Here is a 23,276-nt window from a genome sequence, read left to right as displayed (position 1 = left end):
GGCTGGGCTGGGCTGGGCTGGCAGGGGGGAAAGGCCTGCAGCCCTCCTGGCTTCCTGTCCCCTGGCTGCTGCACTGGCCCCGAATCCTGGCCATGCCAGGGCCCCCCAGGGGCCACCCGGGGCTGGCGCTGCCCCCTCCTCACTGCAGGACACCCCCCTTGGCTTTGCTTCCCTCGGGGATCTCCTCTGGGTTTCCAGCTGTCAGCACTGCAGTAGCCAACATTGAGTTATTCTGACTGGACCCCAGTCAACACTAGGCTTGTCTCTGTAGATGGAACTATATTTATTACTATTATTATTATTATTATTACTATTATTATTATTATTATTAATTTTTTTGTTTCTTTTGGGGGGAAGGGAGGGGAAGAGTTCTAGGGGTGGGGTTTGCAATATAAAACACACAATAAAAACCTTAGTAAATAAAAACGTGAAAAACCCACCCCTCTGACTTGCTGGTTGCTTCATGTGGTGAGCTCCAGGCAGCACCAGACGAGCTTTAAGGAAGGAAAATCCCATTTCAGCCCTTTGCCTTGTCCTGTCTCTGCTTCCCTGCTGCCTTTGGAGCATTAGCAGGGTGTTCACCACCTCACACGTTCTCTGTATTCAGCCACTGACAGGAAAAGTTTAAAATTTCCATCCACACCTGAAGTTTCACCAGACTAAGGGAGAAATCTGGCAGCTGTTTTGCAGATGTGTGCATGCAAATCCTTCACTTTAATGTAGACATTGAAGCTGTGGCTGCCTGTGGGATCCCTGGAGAAGGAGCCCTGCACAGGACACAGCCCCTGGCAGTGGGACAGGGACTGAGCAGGAGCCACCCAGGGAGGAGGGAGGCAGCTGGAGGAGGATGCTGAGGCCAGGAACTGGAGGGTTTTGGGAAGGTAAAACTGGCCTCAGCTCTGAGCTCCCCTTCACTCCTGCAAGGCCCTCTCAGAGTCTGTGTCCAAACCCACCTGGTTTGACTCCTGGTGGGTCACCTTGTCCTGGAGTTTCCATGAGGGAATTTGGGCACTAAAATATTTGGTTTGCTTTTTGGAATGGGTTTTTAGGCCAGGCTATTTTCCATGCCATTCCTATTATAGAGGGAATGGGTTGTTGGTCCTGCCCAAGCAAACATTTCTTTTAAAATCAAGATTTCACGGAAGGTTTGTAAACTTGCAAGGTTGGACTAGAACGAAATCCAAGTTTTGAGCTGTCAAAGCACACCTGGAAGGCCTGGCTGGTTCAGCACATGGTGGTGAACTCACTGCAAGGACTTCAGAGTGCACTGGGATGATCTGGCTGTGGGGGAAGACATCCCCAACACCAGAGCCAGGTCAGTGCCCATCAGTGGGATGGGTTTACCCCTCATCACCACTGCCTGTCCCACAGAGCCTCAGGATCCCTCCCCCAGTGTGGGGGAAAGGCAGGAGCAGCAGCTCTGGCCATCTCTCCCTTTGCCCAGTCTCAGTTTGAGCAGGGCTGGAATTCATGGGAATTTCAGCCTTGTCTTGGGAGCCTGGCCTGGCCTGGCTGCCCATCCCCTTGAGAAGAGCAGTCTGGCTTTGGGAGAAGCAGCAGCTCCCACACCCACAGTTCTTGCACCCTGTGGGAGATTCTGGGGTGTTGGAGCCAGCAGAGCCCAGCAATTGCCAGCGGTGCCTTCCCAGGTACTGGGATTGTCTGGTCCCTGCACCAGCCATCCCTGGACAGGAGGGAAAGTGGTGCCAGGGCCACAGGGAGAAGCAGGCTGGGGCTCAGCTCTTGGGAAAAGGATTTTCCTCCTCCCTGCAGCCTCCCTGAGCTCTGTGATGGAGCAGCAGCCTGGCAGGACCCTCAGTGCTGTTCCCCGGTCACAGCCGCCATCAGGGACACCAGGGACCCCCACGTTGGGGCTGGGCTTGTGCATGCCCTGTCTGAGTCCCATTTCCTCTCCTCTGCAGTTCCAGGGATCTCCCAACACTGGGCATGGGACCAGCAAGCTCAGGTACCCTGCAAGGTACTCCTGGGAATACCCAGAAGGAAAAGGGAGTTGCATCTTTTTCCTGGCTGCTAAGGGAGCCATAAGTAAGTTGGGAATGATCCCTTTAAAGCAATCAATACCTCAGAGTGTGTATTTTACCTCAAATCAAGAACACCAGACAGCTTTCAGCCCCCAGCCTCAGGGCTGAGCTCGTCCCTGCCACCCAAGGCGCTGCTGTGACAGTGGCACAGGAACTGCAAGCCATGAGCCACACTCTGCATCCCTGCTGTCCTGTGGAAGAGGATCCCTGCGGGCAGTGGGAGATGGGCACAAAGCAATGCTCTCAGCCATGGCCAAACCACAGCGTGTAAAAAGCAAATGGGGGAGTTCCTCCAGGCCTCCCACACCCTGGGGCAGAGGTGACATCTCACTGCTCACACCCCTGAGCGGTGGCAGGCGACTTTTCCAACGCCTTGGGAATACCCTGCTGCCAGAGCTGGAGCAGGGCACCCACTGGGGCCGCTGTGCAGGGACTGAGGGCCCCAGAGCAGTGTGAGACTGGAGAGGCAGTGAGGGCACATCCTCTCCAGCCAGCCGTGCCCTGCCAGCAGCCGTGAGCCCGCCTGGGACACGGACACAGAGGGGAACACAGCCCTGGGGCCCAAGGGGACCAGCTCCTGAGCTGAGGGAGGGACAGGAGGGGGCCAGGGTTGGCTTCTGGGCAGCCTGGCAGGGAGTGCTGGGATCACTCTTGGAATAAAGGCTGGCCAGGAGTTCTGCTTGCAAAAGGGAAGGGAGCTGGAGACAGAGCTGGCACCTGGTGAGGCAGCACCCTTCCCTTGGGAATAATTCCCCTGCCCAGCACTGCAGCCACGTCTCCAAGCCCCAGAGGGACATCAGCACCATGGGAGTCCCAGGAGAGAGGGGAGGGCAGAGCCAGCCCATGGAAGGATCCCTGGAGCCAGTGCAGACCCCTGTGCCAGGAGTCTGGATGCACAAACGAGCATTCCCTCTTTGCTGGAGGCAGTCTGATGCCAGAGACTCCCTGTGCACACACTCTGCCCCTTGCAGCCATGCCCCAGCCCTCCGCCCCTGGCTGGGGTGACGTGTGTGGGATCAGGGGGATCTTTCCCTCTGCTGACCCCGGCCTGGGCTCGGACACTCCCCTCTGCAGCGGGGAGGAGAAGCCGGGCAGGGCAAGCTGCAGTTCGGGTTTGCTCTCAGGGCTTGGAGGTGATTCTGCAGCAGCTTTTCATCGTCTCTGCAGTTCCTTGGTCATGTTTGTCCCTTGTCCCACATGGAGAAATGCTCCCATCGTGGTCCCAGGTTTCGTGTGTGCCTCTGGCCCCTGTGGCCCAGTTTCTCAGCCCAAATCTACACTCAGAAACCTGCAGAAATTAAATTAAGCTGCTCAGGCACGTTGTGAGCGACACTATCAGCTCCTGGCACAGGTGCAACCTTGGCTGGACTCTGCTTCTCTGGCAGGGGGAGCCCAGGGGAGAAGCTGGGACAGCCCAAGGTCCCCAGGTCAGAGCTCAGCACCTCCCGCTTTCCAGCACAGACTTTCCCTGCTGGAGCTCCAGCTGTGCTCCAGCTGTGCAAGGTGTTGGCTGAAAGCACGGTCTGCCCTCCGTGCAGCTCCCCAGTGACCTCGGGGAGCACAATGCCCGGTGTCCCCAGCCCTGTCCCTGTGCCAGGAGTGCCTGGGAACTTGTTCCTTGTCTCCAAACCCATCCCCTCCCTGCCTGCTCTCTCCTCTCGATGAAAAGAGGCTGAATTTTAGCTCGGGTTTATGTACACAGGTTTTGCCACATCACTTGCAGAGGCCCCAGACAGTCTTTATCACTAATTCCAACGCCCTTTGCCTAAGCCCCGCTCTGGCTTTAGGCTCTGATTTTAATGGAGCTGAAGGTGGTGCCATTAAGGCAAATTAAGAGAACAAAGCCCTGACTTGGTTCTGCCATTTGCAGAGGCAGGAGAGCCGATTTCTCTCCCTTCAGCAGCCCCGCCGACCCCAATCAGCGACGGGCGCTGCTCCCTCCGCTCCCTTTCCAGACTCCTAGCTGGACCAAAGCTCGCTGGATCCCCTCAGGAGAGGGAGATGCTCCTTGGTCTCAGCCAGGAGACACCGCAGCTCCCCGGGCTGAAACGGGAGCTGCAGCCCAGCCGATGCCGGGCCCTTTGCGGGCACTCTGCCCTCCCGCTGCAGGAGCCGCCTGTGCCCGGGAGGGGACCGGGACAGCCTGGAGGGGAGCCGGGCAGGAAGGCGTTAACAGCTCCTGCCGGTGCCACACGTCTGCACGCCTTCCCCTCCCCGGGAGCCGCTCTCCTGGCTGTGCTGCAAATTAGAGAGCTCTTCAGGGTCATTTTCCCCTCTTTCTTTGGCTCGGTGTTTTTACACAGCCGCTCTGTTGGGCGGGCTGGGAGCGGGGCTCACGCGGTGCCAGCGGCGGGGACTCGTGCTGTGTCCCCTCGGACTCGTGCTGTGTCCCCCCTTGGACTCGTGCTGTGGCCCCTCGGACTCGTGCTGTGCCCCCTCGGACTCGTGCTGTGTCCCCCGGACTCGTGCTGTGTCCCCCCGGACTCGTGCTGTGGCCCCTCCAGCCCGTCCCGGTGGCCCGGGGCCAGCTGCAGCTCCAGGGGCGCTGTCCACACCGCAGGATGTGTCCGCTCCGGCCCCGAGCGTGCCCGTCCCTTCAGCCCCTCCGCAAGGCCACCCAGCACCAGGGCTGGTGGCTCCAGCTGGCCCCGCTGTCTCTGCATCCTGGGAACAGTCCCTGGAGAAGGGAGCTCCGTGGGCTGGGGGAGCAGCACATCCCGGGACTGCTGGAGCCAACCCACCGGGCCTGGGCGGCTGGGTGACCTCTCACTCTGGGGAGGAAGGATGGAGGGAGCACATGAGCATTCCTGCTTCCCACAGCAGCCTTGATGGATTCCCTGGGGCACGGGAGCCTTGGCAAGGAGGGGCACGGGGCTGAGAGCGCATTGCTGCCTGAACATCTCTGCCCGCGGCTGCACTGCCAGGCAGGATCGAGTCCCGAGGGATTGTTCACTTTTCCCTGCTGCCTCACACCCCTCTTGTGACAGACACTGGAGCCTCAGGACAGCTCCAATGTGCTTCATGTCCCTGTGAGCCCGGTGCTCCTGGGGAGTCTGTGGGACCGAGGACAGTCACACTCAGCTCTACAAGGATGCTTGAGGTGTAGCTTTAATCAGCTCTGCCATGAAAGCTCCACCCCACAGACCCAACAGGAGCTGCGGGTGCCCCGGGGAGGAGCAGGGACACCTGGAGGCACTCGTGGCACAACTCCCACCTTTTTAAACTCCCTGTCTCCAGCAAAGTGGTCTCCTAAATCACAGGGTTTGGCTCAAGTGGTATAAAACCAGTCAGACACCAGCCTCGGGCACTCTGGAATATCCTCTGGGAGCCCGTGAGTCACAGCACTGCGGGGACTCAGCATCCATTTCTAATTTATCATGATGCTGTTCTTTGCTTGATGGGTTTTATTAGATCCCAGCAGTTCTCACAAAGCAGCCTTGGCTGGGAAGGGATGTCCCCACTCCAGCTCCCATCCCATTAACGCCCCACTGCTCCCTGCCCCCTTTCCAGGAAAAGCAAAGCCCAGCTGGGTGGGCAGAGACAGCCTCGAGCAGCTGGGCTGGGACTCGGGGAAATGTCCTGAGGCTGGGGATGGGGATGGGGATGGGACATACCTGGGATGGAAATGGGAAACAAACACCTGGGGTGGGGATGGGAATCACCTGGGATGGAAATGGGACACACGTGGGATGGAGGTAATGGGAAACACCCTGGGGAGTGTGGGGCACATTCAGGTTCCAGTTTGGCTTCTCCCAGTCCAGGTCCTTGCAGCAAATAGCAGGAAAGACCAGTAGGTTCTCCTGTGTCTGCCTGGGTAGGAGTGGGGGGGTTTGGGGGTGACTCATCACCTGTACTCCACCTTTTGGGGGTGCTGCTGGTCCTCATTCCTGGCTATTGGGGGCAGCTGTGGGGCAAGGCTGAGCTCTGTCCCCCTGGCCCCCTCCTGCTTCTGTCTGGAGGCTCTGGGGGACTTGGTTGGAGTGGAAGGTTCTGGAAGGTGCTGGATCTGGGAATTGGGCTGTGTGCCCTATTTTTAGGGTCTCCCCTGTGCTGGCATATTTGGAGCCAGGAGTGGGCAGTATTTCTTCCCCCCCCCAGCCCCACGTCTGGGGGTGCCTTGTCCTTTTTGATTTCCCCACCCTTCCAGCATTGCCTGCACCAGCACAGCTTTTCTCCCTTTCTCTCCAAGTAGGAAAACGGCCCCACTGATCCGTGCTGGTGCCCAGAGCTGGGCAAGGAAGGGCAGGAGTTGCTGTCGGGATCCAGGGAAGCAGGAGGGAATGCAGCCATGAAAGCCCCTATTCCTGCAGCCTGGCCTCGGTACGGGGATGCTGTGAGGGCTCTGTGCCCCTGCGGAAAAGGTGGAGAATTCCGTAGGAGCAGGAGCAGCCAGGCAGGGACAGGGGTGGGGAAAAGGAGAGGGGAGGCTGGGGAGGGCAGGACACGGTTCCGCTGCTCCTTGGGACAGCCCTCGGGGCTGGGGGTGCTGGGAGAGGGTTTGGGATGGCACCGGGAGTGTGGAGAGCCCCTGGCAAGGATTCCCTGGCAGCTGCTCCCTGCCGGTGCCTCAGCGCCCGCCTGCAGTGCCAGGGGCTGTTTTTGTCACCGCAGCCCGAGCGGGGAAAGCCCCGTGCGGGAGGGAGGGAGCGGAGCCCCGGCCCCGGCATCCCCGGCAGGGGGGAATGCACGGGTGGGGATGCACGGGTGGGGGATGCACGGGTGGGGATGCACGCAGGGGATGCACGCAGGGGATGCTGTCACCATGGAGACGCTGCCACGGGGAGCGATGGGCTCCGGTGTTTTCCTGGCGCGCGAGGACGCCGGGATCCGGGAGGGAGGATGGGCGGTCGGGAAGCCCCCATCCAGGGAAAAGCCCTGCCCGGGCTCCCCACGCCCCGTCTGACCCCAACCCTGTGCCCCGCAGCCCCCGGGAGTCCCCAGGCCGGTGCCCGTGTCCTGCAGGGGGGCACCGGGGGGTCAGCAGCTGCCTCTGCTCGCTGTCAAAGGGCCCCGGCGGGGCTGGGGTCGGGTCAGACTGAGCTGCACCTGCCCCTGGACGCTGCAGCTCCGCCTTTGAGGCTCTGCCAGCTCGGGGTTCTCCTCCTGTTCCCTTCAGGTTTGCAGCCGGGAGCGAAGAGCTCCCCTCACCTTGAGGAGGTGGAGTCACAGCCAGCCTGCCATGACAGGAGGGACGAAGGGGCTCAGCCAAAGCTCCAGGAGAGGAGCCTGGGGCAGCCCAGCCTTCCCTTGCCTGCAGCCCACAGAGGGCGAGTCCTGGGTTAAGTTCATGAGTGATGATTTCATTGCTACACCTCCAGCTTGTCCTGTTTAGTCCTCGCAGCCTCTGCAGCAGCTGGAGAAGATCCCTGGGGTGCAGGGTGGTGTGTCCAGGGCTGGCCGTGCCTGGATTTGCAGCTACGGGAGCAGCACCACCTCGTGTCCCCACGGCTGGCACTGGTGACACTGGTGCATTTGGGTACTAAAATAGGAAGGTGGTGACACTGCCACCGTGCCCAACCCACTGAGGGCAGAGCACCCCTGGCAGCTCCCTGGGGTGGGATGCTTGGGGAACAGGATTTCCTCCTAAGATACTACCAGGGAAAATCAGTGTTTGCCCAAAGTTACAGCCCTGTGGGAGCCTCTGGAGAGGGAAAGGCAGTGTGTGCTGGAAGAAGGCTGGGAACAGTTGATTATGGATTACTAAAAGACAGGGAACAGATGTGGCTGCCCCTGGATCCCTGGAAGTGTCCAGGTTGGACACTGGGGCCTGGAGCACCCTGAGATAGTGGAAAGTGTCCCTGCCCATGGCAGGGCCTGGGATTGGAAAATGAGGTGGGCTTTAAGGTTCCTTCCATCCAAACCATTCTGGGATCCTACGAAAAGCTGCAATGGTTCAGTGGTTTTGATAAAAGCTGTTGATTTTAATCGCCCTGAGCTGCTGCAGAAACGCTTCTGCTGAGATGAAGAGAGTTTTGGATCAAATCCAGTCTCAGTTCAGGTGGAGAGGGGTGGCTGCTTTTTCTGGGCAAAAGCCTGCAAGTGTTGCCCAAAATTATTGCAGGTGTTTGAGGCAACCCTTGGTTCTGGGTCGGAAGCCAAAAAAAATAAACCAGAAACTTGGAAAAAGTGGGATTTGCAGCGTGAGCCGCTCCCTGCGCTGCCCGTCCGAGGCAGCAGGGTTGCTGTGGGTCCCTCATCCCCTCCAGGAGCTCGGCTCGGGCCGTGCGAGCGCTGCAGTTTCTCAGCAGCGAGGCACCGCTGCCATCTGCTGTCCCCGGGCTGCGATGTCACCGCGGCCCTGCAGGGCTGCCCCGGCACGGCCCGGGCACAGCGACACGGCCGAGGGGCTCCGCCGTGCCCGGGGAACGCTCTCGGTGTGGCAGAACCTGAGCACGGGGCTGGGGAGGCTCAGACTGGAGAAAAAGGAGGCTCAGGAGGGACCTTCTGGCCCTGCACAACTCCCTGACAGGAGGGGACAGCTGGGGACGGTCGGGCTCTGCTCTCAGGGGACAGGGACAGGACAAGGGGAAACAGCTTCAAGCTGTGCCAGGAAGGGTCAGGTTGGACACTGGAGGAATTTCTTCTGGGACAACGTGGCCAGGCATTGGAAGGGGCTGCCCAGGGATGTTTGGAGTCCCCATCCCTGGAGGTGTCCAAGGAATTCCTGAATGTGCTACTCAGTGCTCTGGGGTTTGGGCACAGGTGGGACTCGATGGTTTGGGTTTTCCCAGCGCGGTGATTCCGTGTGAATCCCAGACTGGTCAGGGCTGGAAAAGCTCAGCTCCCACCCCCCCACCGCGGGCAGTGTCCCCAGGCTCAGGGCCTGGGGTCGGTGTGTCCGGGCAGGGTTTATCTGCTCTCCTACACCTTCCATAGGAAATGTTCCCCAGTTTTGTCCCCTGGCCCCCCACCAGCTCTGACACGGCTGAGCTGCCCCTGCCCCTCTCCAGGCCCATCCCCCCGGGAGAATTCCAGGGCCCCTTCCCCCCTGGGCTGTGGGAGGGGAAGGAACGAGGGAGCAGAAGGAGCTGAGGGACAGAATGGTGACACAGGCCCTGGGCTGATGGCAGGAGCAGGGACACGGCTGAGGACCAGGGAGAGGCTGCAATCAGCACAGGGGTGGCAACAAGGAGATCAATTACTGCACTTCACAGTCCAGATACACAAAGTGCAATATCCCATGGTTATGGTATTATTTTTCCATTATTTCCCAGTTTATTAAAGCTATTATTTGTACTTCCACTGATTTGAACCCCTTCCCTCTCTGCTTGCTAATTAAAAGGTGTTATTTTTACCGTGGAGCTTTGAAATAGGGAGACAGGAAAATGCTCCAGGTTCAGTGTCTGCACAAAGCCTGAGGGAGGGAGAACAGTTCTCTTCTTTCTTTGGAGAACACAAACCACAGCAAGGAAAAAAAGGGCAAGTAAACCCCCAAACCTGGTCACTGTACCGACTATAAATAAACTCTCCAAAAAGCCCAGGAGTTGATTGGATTAAAAAAAGTGTATTGGATGCCCAATACAAAATAATAAACATGAAGTTATTAAAAAAAGCCATAGAAGATACAGCAAATACTACAGAAAAGCAAAAAAATTGTACAGAAAGGTCGACATCTACAGCAGTCCTTGAAATTCTTCTACATGAGAATCATAAAACAATGTACACGTTTGGTTTGTTCCTTTTTCCCCAAATGTCTGAGGGAAGCTGTCACTGCACAGCTGGACTATGACACTACAAGGATACACAATGTTCCAAAGTTAAAATCACAGGATATGTAAGAAAACGTAGCATTAAAATGTGAAAAAGTGCAATACAGATTGTACACTGAATTGAATAAGTTTTTTCTTTTTTTTTTTTCAGTTTAACCTTAAAAAACCAACTTTGAACAGTTGTTTTATCATTAAAAATATTCCCCCTCCCCAAATTCAATGACAATATTAACATTCATGGTGTTCTACATAAGGAATATTCACAAAGGCCCCCAGCTGGGAATACTGTGTGTGTAGGATGGCATTTCTTTGGGTATAGGTAAAAAATAGGCAAAGGAACAGGTCCACACCCTCCTTTCAGGCCAGGGGGTGGATTTTCTTCTTTAAATACATGTTCTGTAGCTTATTTTGCCCTGAATAGTACGGATTAAAAGTCCAAACATTAATTATCCAGGTGGCCCATGGTGCTACAATTTATTCAATTCCCTCCCCTCCCTCAATAATAAATAAATGCAGGAAATGGCCCAGAAATGACAACACAGAGTCCAGGAAAAGAAAGGAAGTGACCCCACCCTCAATCCCTGCTCTCCCCAGGGATTCTGTGGCTCTCCCTTCTCCCAGTGACAGGACATGAGGACAGGGAGCTTCAGCTTCAGTTCAGGGGATAATGGAAAGTAAATGAAGCAAAGTTCTTTTTGCCATTTCAGTGGAAATCTCCTGGCAGAGATTCGAGCTTCTCAAATCCCATCCCCCACAGCATCAGGAAGTTTGGGATTCCTTTTATCCTAGAAGTGGAATTGCACAGGAATTCATTGGCAGCTGGTTGGGATTTCTTTTTTTTTTTTTCTCTAATTTTACTGAACTCCAGCCCTTTTTCTAATGCAGAGAAGGACAGAGCCAGGCAAGCACACAAAGAGAGAAGGAACATCCCTGTTCCCTCCCCTCCCTGGAGCTCCCTGTTCTCTCTCCTCCCTTTCCAGACACATCTGTGAACAGCACCTGGGTCACCAATACTGGGTTTATTTTTACATGGTTTCCAAAGAGTAAAAAAAATACATTTTTGCCTTGTTTTGTGTCCGAGGAATCCTTCTGAGCAGGATTCCTGTTGGGATGGCCTGGGACAGGGCCACTGCTGCAGGACCCTGTGGATACTCAGTGCTCTCCAGGCAGGACCTGGGGTGTTGGGAATGGGAAGATCCTGAAGTTCTCTGAGCCCAGGGGGTTCAACCCCAGCCCTGCAGCCTTGCTGAGCTCTCACTCTGCACTTCCAAGGCTACTGATCCACCTTTAAACTAACAATAACAAAACAGCTGCCAAAGCAAGCTTCTGTAGGGTCACCTGGACAGGAGAACCCCAATTCCCTGGAGGAATTCTCTGAATGTTCCTAAAGGAGACTCCCTGTGCTCAGTGACCTGACACACAGTACAGCTGAAGATGTTTCCTTGTTCTTCAGTATTCCCAGTCACTGGAAAAAGACAGGAAAACAACAGGAATGAACCCTCCCCGGGATGCCCTCCCCTTCCCCAGCTACTTCTCCCCCCACTAAAAATATTGAAACTGCACAAAAAGCGACAAACAAGGCTCTCCAATTACACCTCAATTCAAACAGACCGGGAATCTCACAGTGATGAGAGGAGAAAGTCAGGCTTTTAATAATTATAATATAAAAATAATAAAAAAAGCTTACAAAGAGCAGTGCAGCATCCCAAAAGGCCATGGATTAACTGCCAGAAGGGGACGTAATTATACACAGAATAAAAACCAAAACAGAACAACCCACACTGGCAATGAATTTTCATACACAATAGAACAAGCAGTCAAACCTCAGCCTAGGCTGTGGAAAACAACAGTTTCTCCCTTTTTTTTTTTTATTACAATATTTTTTTCCTTTTTATAAAAAAAGATAAAATAAAAACACAAATAAAATTGTACATAAATGCCAATGTCCAACACTGAAAAGGCAGGGCAATCACACCACTGAGACAAAACCTGACCAGAAAAAAACTAATGGCGAGTCCACTTTGCTTTGCTTTTGTCCTGCTGGATCCCATCCTGCCAGGAGCTGCTGCAATCCCGCGTGGCTCCGCTGCAGGACAAGGGGTGGCACTCGGGTCACCTCCAGCTGCTTCCTCTCCTCCTCTCCCCCCTTTGCTCTCATGTGCTGTCCCTCTTTCTGGCTTGGGTATTTGTTTTTGTTTCCTTTAGTTTTTCCTCTGTACAATTCCTTGTGTTCCAAGGCTGAGTCCGAGACTGGCGGCGCTGTGGATGGCGTCGGGGCGGTCACGCCGTGGTGATGGCGTTGAGGTCCTTCATGAGTCCTTCCAGGTGGGCCATTTCTTTGGTCAGCTCGTCTGGCTCGTAGCTCTGCAAACAGGGAAAGGGTCACTCACAGCTGGGGCACAGCAGGAACCCCAGGAATGGGCACTCCCTGCTGCACGCCCTGACCCCGACTCAGGAATGGCCACAAATGTGAAAGATCCCTCTTTTCCACGTGCAGCTCTTGGGCCAGTTGTGCTTCAGCCCTGTTTTCCTGTCTCAATCCCTGCCTTTGAACCAAAGCAGTTGAGAAAGATCTTCCCAGCTTAACAGGAAAAAAGGTCAAAGGAATCACTTCAACAAAGCTCTTTGGGATCAGGGTAGTTGCTAAGCCCATGCATTTTTAGGCCCAGCTGTCTCATTTCTGTCACCACTGTGGACAGGCACCGTGGCCTGGCTCACCTCCAAACCCTTCCTGACCAAGTCCTTCCCAGTTCTGAGCAGTTTCCAGCCCTGACCTGTTCTTGCACACAAACCTCCTCCTTCATTTCTACAGCAAAGAACTTCCAGTTTACCAAACCTCTGCACTGTCCAGCAAAGTCATCCCCATCCTGTGCCCAACACATCACCTGCCAACTCCTGAGTGGGACAAAGAGCAGCAGCTGGAAGTAAACTCATTCCTTAAACTGATTCCTACATGTTCTCCTAAAAACCCAGAATTAATTCAAATCACTGAACCCCATATTACAACTGGTAATTTACATTTTTAGACTCATAGTTGAACCTGTAATTTAATTTAACCTGGTCTTTTGTGCTGACTGTGACTCTACTCTTGCACTAATAAATTAATGAAAAAAGTATTAATGGCTCTATTTAAATGTTATAAAATAGCTGAGGAGTATGCATTTGGTACTGACCAAACAAAATTAATAAAGCAGGAGTGACAGAAGCACAAAAGGGCACCAAGATCAAGTTTCCATACCAGCACATACAGAAATAAAATCAGGAGAGTAAAAAACACGTGACAAAAGGACAATGAGGAAAAAAAAAAAAAAGAAAAATAAATTCCAAACGAGTATTTCCTGTAGCAGTAATGCAACAGGGAATATTTGTATATTAACAGGTGACACAATGGCCACAGGAGCAACTCTTTGGCTTGCAATTTGAAAGGAAAACAGCTCTTCCAGTGCTTCACACCCAAAACATTCCTTAAAAGCTGCTTCCAAAGCAGCCCAACAGTTGGCTGCACCCTTCCCAAAAGTCAGGAAGCTTTGTTGTGAGAATTTACAAACATATTTGGGATGATGGCTTGGAACACAGCGACATTAAAGTCAAATGTTCCACGTGCAGTGGCAGTGGGAATGCTCTGCAGCAGGTCGGGAATGGCACTGGGAATGCCCTGCAGCAGATGGGGAAGCTGCAGCTGCAGGATTCAGCAGGACTCCCCCCCCATTTCCTACGCAGGTTGCTGGGCAGGGGAGCAGTGGGAGTGCAGATCCCTGCAGATCCCCGGGACTGAGCCCTGCCAGCTCGGGCAGGGGGCACCTACGCTCTCCGAGTCCTCCAGCATCCGCGTGGTCTCCTGCACCTCGGGGGCGCTGGGCACCAGCACGGGCATGGGCGGCCGAGTCCTGCCCAGGGTGCCGATGGACGCCGTCTTCACCGCGTGGAGGGCGTGGCTGGGAGCTGCGAAGGGATTGGGACACGGTCAGCTCGGCTCAGGGGCTCTGCTGCCTGCTCACCGGGCTCCTGGAAGGAGCAGAGGAAGGACAGCGGGGAATGGCTTCCACTGCCAGGGATGGACGGGATATTGGGAAGGAATTCCTGGCTGTGAGGGTGGGGAGGGCCTGGCACAGGGTGCCCAGAGCAGCTGTGGCTGCCCCTGGATCCCTGGCAGTGCCCAAGGCCAGGCTGGACAGGGCTTGGAGCACTCTGGGATAGTGGAAGGTGCCCTGCCCATGGCAGCGGGTGGGACTGGATGGGCTTTAAAGCTCCCTTCCAACCCAAAGCAGTATGGCATGATTCCACGAAGGAAAAGGATTCTATCAGGAGAACAGGAACACTTCAATTAAAAATGACACCAACAAAACTCACCCCAGCCTCTGCCATATTCCCTTTGATTCCCGGCTCTGGCCTCCCTTTGTTCCCCAAATCCCCATTCCTGCCCGCGGCGCTGTCTCACCTTGCTGTGTCAGCAGGGGGGTGCTGGGCAGGGCAGGGTCGAAGGGGCCCCCGGCGGAGGGCACGGCGGGCACGGCGAAGCTCTTGAGGGGGTGCGAGGGGCGCACGTGGGCAGTGGGGGGGCCCTGGGGCTCCTCCTCCGCGGGCAGGAACGGCCCCTCGGGCTCGGGCAGCTCCGCGCTCGGCACGGCCGAGGCCGCCGGCATCGTGTCCGTGCTGGGCGTGTTCCGGACAGACTCTGCAACACACGGAGCAACGGGCACACCGATCACACACACGGAACAACGGGGACACCGATCACACACACGGAGCAACGGGCACACCGATCACACACACGGAACAACGGGCACACCGATCACACACACGGAACAACGGGCACACCGATCACACACACGGAACAACGGGCACACCGATCACACACACGGAACAACGGGCACACCGATCACACACGCGGAACAACGGGCACACCGATCACACACACACACCCGAGCAACGGGGACACCGATCACACACACGGAGCAACGGGCACACCGATCACACACACGGAACAACGGGCACACCGATCACACACACACACCCGAGCAACGGGGACACCGATCACACACACGGAACAACGGGGACACCGATCACACACACGGGACAACGGGGACACCGATCACACACACAGAACAACGGGCACACCGATCACACACACGGAACAACGGGGACACCGATCACACACACGGAGCAACGGGGACACCGATCACACACAGGGAACAACGGGGACACCGATCACACACAGGGAACAACGGGGACACCGATCACACACACGGAGCAACGGGGACACCGATCACACACACACACCCGAGCAACGGGCACACCGATCACACACACGGAACAACAGGGTTATTGATCACACACACACCCGCCAAAGGGGTTATTGATAACACACACGGAACAACGGGGATACCGATCACACACACGGAGCAACGAGGATATTGCTGACACACACACACACTGACCAACGGGGTTATTGATAACACACACACACACCAAAGGGGTTATTGATAACACCCACACACCCACACACACACCAACGGGGTTATTCCCAGCACATACAGCAACGGGGTTATTCCTAACTGGAATGGGCTCCAGGGCCACAGGGCCCCAGCACCTCCTCCCAGGGCACTGTCTGTGCAGGGAGTGACCCCTGGCTGCTCCGAGGTGAGCATCAGCTCAATGGGAACTAAAGGAGCTGAGTGATTCCACCTCTCCAGCAATATCACATCAACACTTTGGCACTGAAACAGCTCCATGTTCCAATCCTCAGACAAACAGCACAGAACACGAATCTGCAGCCTCCTTTTACCCCAGAGTACCAAATTATTGGCGTTTTTAACTAGGAACTCTTCAAGCACACAGCACTGGGGTGGTCACAGAGGAGCCACACTTGAAATCCATTTACTGAGACTCATGGAATGGTTTCAGCTGGAATGGATGTTGCAGCCTCAGGAACTGTTTTCATAAGGAAACAACACTTTTGGCTGTGACACCTTCAATGTTGACCTTAAAGCAGAGAAGCTCAGAGTTTGCTTCATCCCAATACATTACCCATGTGCACATTTAGCAATACCACTGCTCTGGAATTTTTCAGAGCACTGGAGACTTTAGTGCTCTCTAGAACTAAATCACTGCAAATGATTCTGATCAAACCTGAAAGTGCTGCATGGAAATCACCCCCATTCTTTGTATGCCCCCCATTCTCAGTAACCAAGCCTGGACTTTCCTTCCCTGTTGGTTTCAAACTGTATTAATTAGGGAAAAAGTTATCCCATGAAGCAGCTCAGAGTTAATCTGATGCTTCAGACTCCAGGGTCGGAGGTTTTAGCAGAAGGAACCCCTGTTTGGAGATGTGCATAAAACATGAAACCCCCTTTTCCAAGGCCACCACCACGGGTGCCAAGGATCAATATCCGACCTGCCCAGGACAACCCAGCCCATCCAGGATTCTGTCTATACTTAACCCATGCCTCATGGAGCCCCAGAGAGGAGAGTGCCCCAGCTTCAGGCTCCAATTCCCAGGTTCCACCAAGCAACACCTCGCTGAGGGTTGGTCTCTCACCTGTGGAGTCGGCCCTGTCCGAATGGGACATGGCAGAGCCCAGGGGCCACGGGCTGAGCTGGTGGTGCAGGAAGCTGCGGGTTGGAGAGGCGAGGCTGCCGGAGTGGAAATGGTGGTGAGGGGGGTCGAGGGAATGGATGGGATGAGCACTAATCACAGCTGTGGATGAACACAAGACAGAGAAACACTTAACACACACACACACAGGACAGGCTGGGGACTCTCATCCCTGCTCCCTTCTCCAGCAGGGAGCCACACCCTCGGCTGATTTACAACCCAGCTTAAACCCCTGCGTTATCACACCTCAAAGATGCTTAGGACAAAAAGAATCACCCAATTACAGCTCCAAAAACTGTGCCACCAGCTCTTAATGCACTGCTTGATTCCAAGGAAAAGTTCAGAAGAAGAATAAGGAGAACACAGATCTGTTATCCCTATACAGTATGGCGATAAAGAGGAAATGAGGTGTGTTAAATAATAAACAGCCCTTTGCTTCCAAATATCCTTCCAGAATTTCTATATTCCAGGGGCAAAAAAGGAAGTCACTAGGTACATACCATTACTGCAAATTAAACTAAAATGGCACAGTGAATTAGCATAATTCAGTACTTAGGATGTAATTAATAAACAGTCTGAACGCTCCAGTGGGTGAAGAAAGCCATGGAAGGTTGTGCAGGCCCAGAGTTGGACACATGGAATGGTCCTGCTGGGGCTCACTGAGAAATGGCCTCACGTGCCAGGGTGAGCTCCCTGTGAAGCTCCTGCCAGAAGGGCACCTGCAGACCCCACACTGATGTTTCCACTCGCATAAAGCAGAGCCTGCAGCTGGGGCCCTCAGAGCTTTCACAAAGAGGATGGAGAGTCCAAGGCTCAAAGCCAAGCTCCAGCCCGAGGCACCAGCAGGGCCTGGGCCTGGTCTGTGCCCCCCAGGCAAGGCAGGAGCTGACAGAGGGGGAAGCAGCCAGGCTTGTCCAGAGCCTGACATGGGATAGGCACCTGTCACACACCCATGTTTGACACAGACCAGCTCCTAAGGAGTTTAGTGTAAAACTGCATCCTCTGCTCCCTCCTCACACAGGGAGAGCTGGGAGACAACAAGGAGATCAGACTGCTTAGTGTAAAACCATGAAACCAGATGCTACTCTTGGAAAAAGGTCGTAGAACAAGAAAATTCACAAACCGAGCAATCAGGTCATCAGGACACTTGAAAAAGTAGGTAGAGATCAAGAACATCAAGTCCTCAGTTCAGTTTTTAATTAAAGCAAAAAGAAAGTGGAAATTCTGAAATAATTCCACAAAACAGAGGGGTTGTGGCAGCAGTCAGCTGGCTACAAGTGGAACATCATCACAGAGATCAGGGAAGTCTAAAGCTCAGCCTGAGTGAGCTTGGTGTGATTCTACTTCCCAGTTCTGCCCCTGCACAGCAACTCCTGAGCTTCTCACTGGTGTCCTCACACAGAGTTTCAGTCTGGCTGTTCAGAAGTTCAGCCACCTTGGAGTCATTTGAAAACTCCAGATATATTGTTTAATTCCTAAAATATTTCTTCATAATGGTAATTTTGGTATCAGAGAAGGATCCCAGGGCAAAGAGGTCTCAAGGAGCTCAGAGCAAAGTCAGAGAAGGCTCTGAGAGCAGCAACTGCAGAGACAAAGAGCATGCTGACTGCTTGGACTGGGCAAACCAACAGTGGGGAACCTGACAAAGATTCCAGCACTCTCCAGCTCCTATGGAACAGCTGGACACTGGCAGAGTTCCAATGGAATGACTACAAGAAGCAGCCAGGCCCACAGGCTGTCCCTGGAGAGCCCCAGACTGGGACAGACAGATCTGGACACGCTCCTGCCCTCACCCCAGTACAGACACTCCCAGTCCTTTCTAATGAGGCCTCGCTGCCCACACCAGGAGGGGCTCAGGAGCCTCCTCTGAGCTGTTCCTGCTGCCCAGGATGGGATTTCCTGGGAGCAGGGAGTGGCTCCAGCAGGAATGGGGGTGTTCACTTACGCTGAGGTGGCTGAGAATCAAAAGGCATCATCATCTTGGGCCTCATGCCCCTCCTTCCCGCCAGGGTGGACATGCTGTCCTCGGACTCGTGTCCTGAGGGGAGACAGTGACATTACTCCTCTGCAGCCTGGCTCCTGGAACCACGGCAGCATTCCAACACTCCTCCCTTCATTCCTGTTCCCAGGTAAGTCTTGGAGTCACCAGTGATAGAAACAGCCCTTTCCCCCTTCGCTGGAAGGTGGGGTGAAGACAGTGCGGGTGAGGATTTTTGGGACTGGAGAAGCTCTCCAGGCCCCAGTGCAAACTTCTGGCAGTGGTTCAGCTCTGGGCTGGAAGGTCAGAAACAACTTCAGTGGTTTAATAAGAAGTGAGATGATCTTCCCATTACTAGTCAGTATTTACCAAGAGAAAGTAATGATATAACTCCTGGTCACCAAAACATGTGATCCACCCGTTTCAGAGTCTTAGAAACCAGGAACAAACCAAATTCACTACTTGGAAAACAGGAACAGAAAAGAGTAACTTAATCATCTGTCAATCAAGTGATTTCACCAGGCACAGTAAAATGCATTTCACTCCTCATGGCCCCTCACCTCTGTAGGAATTCCGCCTTTGATGGATATTGCCATCCATGGAATTGTCCACCGGGGTGATGTCCTGCGAGTTGCGAGGGATGGGGGTGTCTGTCATGATGGGATTAGGATCTGGGGATTTATCAATGGGTTTGAGCTCCAGCCTCTCGTGGTGGATCCAAAGGTCTGGAGGTTTGACATCTTTGGAGTTCCCTTTGTACTTGTGGGAGCCATTCACGGATTTGCAGGCAGCTCGTTTCCTGCGGAGGAAAGCAAAGGAGATGTTCTTCACTTCTTGGAAAAGGCAACTTTTCCCTGGGATTTCCCTCAGGTCTTGCATCCAGCTGGGCACAAGTTTCCTACTGGGCAGGGAGCTTTGAATCTTGCAAACAAACCCCACGGACACCTCAAAGCACACCCTGAACTCCAGTGCCATGGAATTTGTCTCCAATGGTATCCCATGTGCAGCCCTGGCTCTGCAGCCCAGCCTTACTTAACAAGAATTAAGTTTGCAGGAATTCTGGTTATTGAGAGAATATTCCAGTGCTGTGCCCATATCCTGGGCTCACCAAGCTCCAGCAGCAGCTGGAGAAGGAGGTGCAGACAGTCAGTTAGCCCAAGAGGATGGGAACACAGGATTAATGACAGGAACATCCCTTCCAGCCCCGCTCAGGCTGGACACATCCCACTAGGGAGGTTCCCATTGTGCTGAGCAGCAGCAGCAAACCATGGTGAAGCAGAGATTTGGGATGGCAGAATTTTGGGAAAGCAAAATGTAGGTTTCAGCACTCTCTCCACACTGATTCCTCACTTTGGCCCATGGCAAAGCTGGAGGAGGGGTCCCTTTGGGAGCAGAGCTCCTGGGAATGGCTCAGACATTGGTAAATGTCACCAACAGAGCCTCTGGCAGGGGCTCCCATTGGAGATGATGAATGACAGGGATCAGGTTATTCCCTGGCTGAGGGCACTCAGAAATTGAGATTTCACAGGGTTATTTCTGCCCTGAAAATCGAACACATCCCCTGGCACTGGCCCATCCTTGCTGCTCTCTCCCAAGCACAGCCCCAGCTGCCAGGTGTGCCAGGGCCAGCTCCTCCATCCCTGCTCCCTCTCAGGCAGCTCTGCAGGGTGGTCCTGCTGCAGCAGAGCAATTGCAGACTATCCAAACCTGGCTTTTCATCACTTCCTTAAAAATCTGTTTTGCATAACAGCATCTTTTCAAACTTCAGATACAGCTCTGGTCTTTCTAAGAATATGCAGCAAGACCCCACAGGAGCCCGTAAGTAGGAGCATCACTGCTGCAGCATTAATGCAGATGCTCTGAGGGAAGAATTCAGATATAAACACCAGGATTTTGGAGCACTTTCCTAAGGAATCCAGCACTACATTCAGGTTCACTCCAGTGATCCTACTAAAAACTGGACAATGTCAAGCACAGCCCATGCACTGAGTCCACCCTGGCAAGAGTGAGGAGCTGCCTGTGCTCTTGAGCTCTCCCAGCTCCCAACGCATGCACTGGCTCCAGTTTGGAAACTTGGAAATGACAATTTCTCCTCGGGGTGGGACAAGTGCAGGCACACCTGGAAGCACTGCCCCGATCTGTGTGTGAACGGATGGTTTGGAACTCTGGGGACAGCAACAGGAAAACCAGACCAGCAGCAGCACCTACAGCTGCAGGAATTGCAAGGAATAAACCCTAAAGCATCATGAAGAAGTAAATAATAGAGTTCACTAAGGCAGGCAGGGCCAGGCCCCCAGCCCCATTACTTTTTCTGGTGGGACGTGGTGCGGCGGGTGCAGAAGACAGCGACGATGACGACGATGACAATGGTGATGACGCCCACGGACACGATGATCACCAGCAGCATGTTGCTGTCCAGGGGGGACGTGGGACTGCCATGGGGACTGTTACTGCCTGGGAGGGTTGGGGAGAGGAGAAAAAGCTCATTTATTACACAGGAAAAGCAAGCAGTGCCCACCAAAGACACCTGAAATCCTGCTGGACCTCATGAGAAATGTTGGTTTCTTTGGCATTTGCCAACTGTTTCTGTACAATTATTCATTTGGAAGTTGATTTACAGATCCATTTCCTACTAAGACTGTCAAAATTTAAGTGCAGCCTACTCAATTATCACAAAAACCTCAACACTCTCAGCAGAGTCAGTCTGGGATCCTGCTCAACCTGCAGCACCACAGGCTCGCCTTGGAGCCACCAAGCACTGGAATTGGATCAGGAGCCTCCAGGGGTCACTTGGCTCCAAAGGAAACCTCCTTTAGCAGGGAGCATTCCCTGAGGACAGGAAGTCCCAACACACAGCACTGACCAGCAGAAGGAGCAGAGGAGAGTTTTCCTTCTTCATCTGTTCCTACAGAATTGATTTCCCACTCCAGCAGCCATTTCACACCACACTGGGAGCAGCTGTGCTTATGGAAATGCCACAGGAGCTCAGCAGCAGCAGGGACACCTCTGGAACTGCTGTTGGAGTATTCCCTGGGTGACCCCAAACTGGAACCAAAGTGTGCCCATGGAGAAGCTCTGCCCCACACTCACCTCCCAGTGGGGGTTTGTAGTCTGGGCCCAAGTCCATGGGGCGACTCCCCTTCCCGGCAGATCCCGAGGCTGGAAAGGTTGGACACAGTGGAATTTTACACACACACACAATTCAGCATCTCTGAGTCCTTCTTTAGAACCTCCCTGAGCCCCCAGGAGCTGTTTTTTCCTCCTTTTCTGTCCCTACAACACAATTTGGCTTTGCCAGAGGATCTGCTTCTCCAAGGAAAGAGCCACTTCTCCAAAGGAGCTCTTTAATAGTTTCCCAGTTATTATTTTCCTAATTAAGCTCAGGAGCCTCTCCTAATTTCACTTTGAAAATTATAATAAAGCCCATTTGCAGAAGGCACAGGTACATGTTGAGGCAAATGGTTTTGCCACACCTGTACTGAAAGTTCATCACTCTGAAACAGGAATGATCCAAATGTCTTTTCCTAACACCCAATTCCAGCAGCTGAGGGAGACTGGAAATGGGTGGAGAATCCCAAGCACAGTAAATGTAATATTAAGGCCCTGCCTATTCATAAAAACTTGCTTTCAGCTCCTCCCTGTTCTCTCCTGTGCAACACAAGTGACAACAAAGCACCAAAAAATGGTTTTGATGAAACCTGAGGAAACAACAAATTAGTTACATCCAAACGTGGTCTTTCCACTCTGCATTTCCATTAAAATGCATTAATGCAAAATTAATGACAAAAACACTGGAGTAGGGGAAACATTCAGCAATGGTGCAAAGAACAATATTCCTCTGGTTACAGGAATCCAGAATATTTTACACATTTTCACACTGTTCTACAAAAAAACCCCTCCAAAAAGTCAGGCAGTATGGCAGTTTCACAGTCAGGGGAAGGATGTTTTCCATTAAAAATTCCCTTTAATCAAGAAGTATTAAGTGTTAAAGAATGTGTAACAAATGGAAACTGAACCTCAAGTGAGAGCCTGTGAACTGGTCCCTGAAATAAAGACAAATGGCACAACCAGGCACAGGCAGGGGCAGGAACAGTGACTAAAGCTGGGGAGGGAAATAAGGAGAACGTTCTGTGTATGCAGAGAGGAGCTGGAGCCTGCAGGGATGGAAAGGAAGCACTGCAGGACAAATGGGACATGGCAAGGACCCAGGGAGCTGCCAGGATGGAAGGGACACAGCACCAGGGTTCCCTTTTTGGGGACCAATTATTGTGCAGCAACAGAGACAGACTGGAACAGCACCTTCCACAGTTTATGTGTCATATATTTGTGTCTGTCTGGCCACTTAACCTCGTCCTGAAAAGGTGGGAACCCCCAGATGGACTCTCAGAATCCCTGAGCCTGGTGCTGTTCCAGGCAGAGAAGCTGTGGGAGAGGGGGGAACATGAAGAACCAGCAATATTTTGGGAGGGCAATCAGACACCCTGAGCACTTCTAGAGTAGCAGCTGGAGCCCCAACACAGGTGAGATGGTGGAAGAGGGGAAGGAGAGGAGCTGGCACACACTTTATGTCCATCTTTCTGGTTTATGGAAAACAGGTATCTTCAAAAAGCTAAATGTCAGCCCATAAATATGGCTGGTAACAGTAACTATGCAGATATATAAAATATACTGCATTTAGGCTTCCAGGAAATATCTGAAAGAGTGCTGTGCAATGCTTTGCTAAAATAGCACCATAAAAAAAAAAACATGTGGAGCCTATTAGCAAGATTAACAACAAATTAACTGATAAGAATGACAATTATTCATGAGGAATGCTGCCAGTGAGTTCTGCAAGGGCCTGTGCTTGGCCAAGTGCAGCTCAGTGTCCTGACTAACACCATGAAAGAGAAGGAAATAACTGCCCTGAGGTCAGCAAGGGACATGAAATCAGGGGTAAGTAAGAGAGAGGCAAT

At 53.5% G+C, this 23,276-nt stretch overlaps 1 protein-coding gene across 8 annotated transcripts in view; it reads right to left on the bottom strand.

The window, feature by feature from the left end:
- Nucleotides 1-9,526: 9,526 nt before the first annotated feature.
- Nucleotides 9,527-23,276, bottom strand: part of NEO1 (neogenin 1) — a 164,100-nt gene continuing 150,350 nt past the window's right edge. For 4 of the 8 annotated variants that reach the window (XM_088172860.1, XM_088172858.1, XM_088172859.1 and 1 more), the window contains 7 exons: nucleotides 21,415-21,483; nucleotides 20,631-20,778; nucleotides 18,885-19,123; nucleotides 18,292-18,384; nucleotides 14,190-14,426; nucleotides 13,557-13,693; nucleotides 9,527-12,115 (listed from right to left, as the gene is read on the bottom strand). In XM_088172860.1, coding sequence (XP_088028986.1) covers nucleotides 12,032-12,115; nucleotides 13,557-13,693; nucleotides 14,190-14,426; nucleotides 18,292-18,384; nucleotides 18,885-19,123; nucleotides 20,631-20,778; nucleotides 21,415-21,483 — 1,007 coding nt within the window. In that variant the 3' untranslated portion in view covers nucleotides 9,527-12,031. Of the gene's footprint in view, nucleotides 12,116-13,556; nucleotides 13,694-14,189; nucleotides 14,427-16,289; nucleotides 16,449-18,291; nucleotides 18,385-18,884; nucleotides 19,124-20,630; nucleotides 20,779-21,414; nucleotides 21,484-23,276 lie in introns of all 8 variants that reach the window. The other 4 variants (XM_088172864.1, XM_088172863.1, XM_088172865.1 and 1 more) reach the window with 2 other exon arrangements.

This window comes from Sturnus vulgaris, chromosome 13 (genome assembly GCF_052056855.1).
Source record: "Sturnus vulgaris isolate bStuVul1 chromosome 13, bStuVul1.hap1, whole genome shotgun sequence".
Classification (NCBI taxonomy): domain Eukaryota; kingdom Metazoa; phylum Chordata; class Aves; order Passeriformes; family Sturnidae; genus Sturnus; species Sturnus vulgaris.
This window is presented reverse-complemented; position numbering and strand designations above follow the sequence as displayed.